The 4,942-nt window shown below is 38.6% G+C and overlaps 1 protein-coding gene across 1 annotated transcript; it reads left to right on the top strand.

Moving 5' to 3' along the window:
• The first annotated feature begins 1,371 nt into the window (after window positions 1–1,371).
• On the top strand, window positions 1,372–4,617 carry LOC132920477 (uncharacterized). The gene is made up of 3 exons (XM_060982889.1): window positions 1,372–1,979; window positions 3,840–4,249; window positions 4,351–4,617. Exons 1-2 carry the CDS (start codon window positions 1,472–1,474, stop codon window positions 4,232–4,234), a joined length of 903 nt encoding a protein of 300 aa, XP_060838872.1. The 5' UTR covers window positions 1,372–1,471; the 3' UTR covers window positions 4,235–4,249; window positions 4,351–4,617.
• The last annotated feature ends 325 nt before the right edge of the window (window positions 4,618–4,942 follow it).

Below are 4,942 nucleotides of genomic sequence, written 5' to 3'. Positions count from 1 at the left end.
GTCTAAAGAACCCAAATATTAATTTACTATTAACTGATAAATATTTAAAAAAAAAAAAAAAAACGTTATTTCGGTTTTCAGGAAAACTGAATGATGAAGCACTATCTGTAATATCGATTTTTGTTGTACAGATGTTGGTATGTACCTAATATGGTAAACATAATATAATTTTAAAATAAATATGATTCAGGCGTTTCTTTATTTGGATTAAATAATTTAACTTATAATTAGATGATGTATATTTTGTTTCACATTTAAGACGTAATATTCATTAGCGCAAATTGAATGCAAAAGGTAAATACAATATGGCATACATGTATATGTGTTATAAATATTTATGGATTATTCACAAGTTCATAATTTAAATTTTGAACGTCATCGCATAAAATTGTCTAAACCTATATTATGGTATCGAATTTATATAATAATTCTATTTTTTTATTTCATATGAATTAATGAACAGGTCGATATAATGTAGTTTAGTTTAGCATAAAATATAAAATATGTCCATACCACATTACAGACCAATTTGTCATCAACGTCTAAATAAAGAATTTTTTTTTTAACCACTTTAATTCTTTTTAATAAAAATAACAATTGTGAAATAAACATTAAAACTTTATTAATTTGCTAATAATTTATTTTTATTTTTATTTAAGTGGTTAAATCTTATGTTAATATACTTTTTTTGGGCAAAATTACTAACTATAAAATGCATAAATAATATGTAATTGAATAAACACAATTTGAAGTATTTTGTTTGATTTAAAAATATACAAAACTATGAATTTAAAAAATATTCAAAAAAATATAGTTTAAAATATTTTCAAGCAGTTTTTAATTAAGTATATAATAATATATTAATGCATTAAGTACATAGTTCCAATGATCATTTGATTCGATCTTATGTATTAAAATATGATACTGGAGTTTAAATTAAATTTTGTTATTTTCATAATAAATTGAAAATTCGTATAGCTTTACTATAATGTGAAAATTATACGCTAAGACTACGAAAATTGTAAACGATGTCAATTCGTGTTGTAGCGAACCATGAAATATCAAACATTATACATTCCGTTGAAATTTTACCAAGTCGTTATTAGCAATACAAGTTAATATTGAAATTAGCATATATGGTGTTTAAAATAATAGTAATAATAATAGCGATAATACCACAGAGTTCATTGAGAACATCAAAAATATATGCCGCTTGTGTGTGTGTTTGTAGAATGCGAAAGGAAGGAGCCGGTAACCGGTAGATAGAGAAAGTCCATCATCTTCCGGGGGTCCAGAACGGCGGCGTCGAAAAGTGGTCGAAGAGCCCGGTACTACGAAGTGGGGGCCCGGTATATAAACATCGGCTACTGTCGTCCTACCTATCATACAGTTTTTGGGTTTCGGGGCGTCACATCGTGTGCTTTTCAGACTTCAGTGCGGTCCCAACACAAACTCTACCTACTCATCAACCATGAACTCCTTGAGGATATGTTTTTGCTTATTTTTGACCGTCGGATGGGCATGGAGCTTACCATCCGGTATGGACTCCCAATCCGTCGGCCACAACTCCATTCAGGCTAAAGAGGATTTATTGGAAGGCATCTACAGCGACTGCATTAACAAAGGCTCCGTGTCATGCATCAAGTACAAGTTATTCGCTTACGTCGACAAGGCATTAAACAAGGACGAGATAAACTTGACCCAAGGAGTGACAGTGGTCAGGTCCGCTGGAAGCCCAGGAGACGGTGCCCCACGATCATTGGACGGTGGAGATGAACAACCCAAGGACATGGAATCCCTGGTCGTCAAACGCGTCGTACGTTATTTGAACGAACACTCCATCAAGGTCGACATCAAGGGAGCCGATATGGTCAACGCCGTGTCCAGAACTGGAAAGTCCATCAGCGATATGGTCAGCCAATTGATCGGAGACGACGAAGAAGTTGACTCGTCCGAAGAAAACCGTGGAATCAAGAAGAGTAAGTTCATAATACTATAATAATATTCTGATAATCATTAAGACAACGCGGTGTTTAGAACGGCGCTAATAATAAAAATAAATAAACTTAAATATCGCATAAACATGCATTTCCCAGCCTTCAAAGCTTACGAATCGTAAATATTATATAGTCATTATTGTATAGATACGGGACTATAATTTCAATTATTCGATATTTAATCATTTAATATTTCTAAAATATTTATAACCGGCTATATTTTTAGTAAGTTTAACAGTTACAATATCTTGCTATAGATACTTATTGGTTAAATTCAACTGTATTTTATCGTTTTATTGATCTGAAAACTATAACTAACCGTCGTTAATGTCGATTGATATATTTTTAACGATAGCTAATAAGATATACGTGTTATAAAATAATTTGTACCAATGAGAGTTGTTCAATATGCGGCGAATACAAACAAATATTATCATTACAGTTAACTCGGTAAACGTGAGAGTTTAAAGTTTTTCTAATTTGATTGATATTATCAAACTCATTTCGTTCGATACAATATTATGGATGACTTAACTGTATTCGTGTTTATAGCTTTGCGCGTTATTTATAATCGATAATAACGTTTCGACCGTTTATATCGAAGCCACATATTTTGACATACTCAATAACGGGTCGGCTACAGCGCAGTTGTTATATTTTTATACATCGATCAAAATAAATAAATAAATAGATAATAACATAATGTATCAAACGAGATAAACGGTTCGTACACGCGTCGGGGTGACTCGGCAAACGAATAGCCGTCGACGACGAGGACGACGACGACACCCGCTGGCCCTCGGGCGTCCGTACGGTGTAAACGGTAGTTATACAGCACGGCGATAACGATAATAATAACAGCGATGATGACGATAATATAATTACGACTGTGGTAATAATATCGTAGCGGTGCGGTGACCGCCGGAGAAGAAACGGGCTCGCGTTTTCCGTCCGCAACAACTTCCGTAAACGACCCGCGGCCAGCCGTCAGATCGGCCCGGAACGACAGTTGACGCTCACCCGCCGCGGTGTCCTTACTGACCCGATTCCCGAGAGTCAATCAACCCACATTCCGGTCTTGTTTATTATTATTATTATTATAGTGCGCACATGTTGTTTTTCGATAAAAAAAACCCGACCGTCGACCGGCTCGATTTAATAACACACAGATGTAGTCTGATCCAGTAGTGCAGTTGTATTAGTACCTGCATATATACCTGAACAGTAGTAATGATACATATTATTATAGATCGGCCGCGGATACGACTTTCTACGCGTCAATCAAATCTCGCGAGAATCTCGTTTTCCACGCACTCCCACGACACCGTGTCTTCTTTCTCTTTGTATTAACAATAAAACAACAGTCGGACACACGAATAAATCGAAATAAACACCCCCCCGCGCACCAAAGTTCTCGCGGCAAACGGCGACGAAGAAAACGTTGTCGTGCCGCACGAAAAACCGGTTTTAGAAAGTGCTCAACCCCTGCCTGCGCCCACGAGCAATAGGAACGCGATACCCGTCGGCGGCTCGCCAGCGGATGAAAAACACACGACCGCGGCCGTCGCGGTCATCGGGCCGTGAATCCGTAATGCGATATTGATAAAACGACGTGCGCACGCACACACACACACACACGTACGCCGAAACCACTGAATGCCGATCTTCGCCTCGGTCGATCTTTCGCGTTTCCGATTACGCGGGGCCCGCTCGAAACAATAACGTTACCGCTTGTACCACGATATACCATAACCCAATATATCTAGGTCTCTCCTAATGATATTTTCGTCGCCCGCGTATTCGATACTATTATACTCAATCCGTTTCCTCGTGTTTTTACAGAGAAGAAGAGCAAGCACGTGCTCCTGCATCTGTTGACCCTCCTCAAGATCAAAATGGCCGCCATCCTTCCATTCGCCATCGGTAAGATTGCCCTGATCGCCGGTAAGGCTTTGTTGTTCGGCAAGATCGCTTTGGTCCTGTCCTTGATCGTTGTCCTGCAAAAGATTCTCAGCAAACAACACGAGAAGACCGTCACATACGAGGTGATCCCACAACACCACCACGAAGTTCACGGAGGACACGACTCATACGGTAGTGCCGGCGCTGCCGACATCCCATCCGGCGGATACGGCGGTGGCTACGGAGGTGGTTCATCAAGCGGCAGCGGTTGGGGACGCAGCATCGACTCCCAACAAATGGCCTACAGCGCCCAAGCACCGCAGACTTCTCAATAAACGCACATGCCAAACGTGAGTTTCCGGCCCGGCCTTTGCGACATCTGCTGCAAATGTGTCTCTGCGCTGTCACGCTTATATAATATAACTTTTCGTTTTTTTGGTATCGTTTCTAGTGGAAGTTCTCGAGTTGACGACGTATATGATAATATCATCATCACATATACCTACACCAACATCGTGTAATACCGGCGGTGCAGTTCACACTAAAACCCCGACGACAATCAAAGTTCAAACGAGCCATCGAAACGCGAGCTACACTACACAGAAACGCTCATTAAACTTATTTGTACATTATTTATTTATTATTTATATAATATTTATATTGATTTATTTCAACACTGTTTGAAACGTTCATACTATATTTTGATGTTTTCGAAAAACTTTGTGTTCATTTATTTGACTCGCCGATAACATATCCCACAATACTACTGTCCGTTCCACATCGAATATACCGCGGTTGCCGCGGAGTCAATGGTGTATAATATTAATATTAAACGCGATGAGTCTTACACGTGAACTAAACACGTTGATGTAGCTCATCACATTACATATTTTCTCGTGTTGGGCATATAATACGACGCGATCAAATATGTGTCATTAATCGCACAGCGCCGCGATATGTATACTATTATACAAATTTCTCAAATTTATGTTTTATTCATGAGGTCTCCGAACGGGTATAAAACATCGGCCGGCCACGTACCG

Source organism: Rhopalosiphum padi, chromosome 2 (genome assembly GCF_020882245.1).
Source record: "Rhopalosiphum padi isolate XX-2018 chromosome 2, ASM2088224v1, whole genome shotgun sequence".
Taxonomy (NCBI): domain Eukaryota; kingdom Metazoa; phylum Arthropoda; class Insecta; order Hemiptera; family Aphididae; genus Rhopalosiphum; species Rhopalosiphum padi.
This window is presented reverse-complemented; position numbering and strand designations above follow the sequence as displayed.

What these genes read in the sequence shown, in the direction of transcription:
- LOC132920477 (XM_060982889.1), top strand. Translation starts at nt 1,472, where the DNA reads ATGAACTCCTTGAGGATATGTTTTTGCTTATTTTTGACCGTCGGATGG. An exon ending in AAACCGTGGAATCAAGAAGA is followed by an intron (nt 1,980 to 3,839) that starts GTAAGTTCATAA and finishes GTGTTTTTACAG; the next exon opens with AGAAGAAGAGCAAGCACGTG.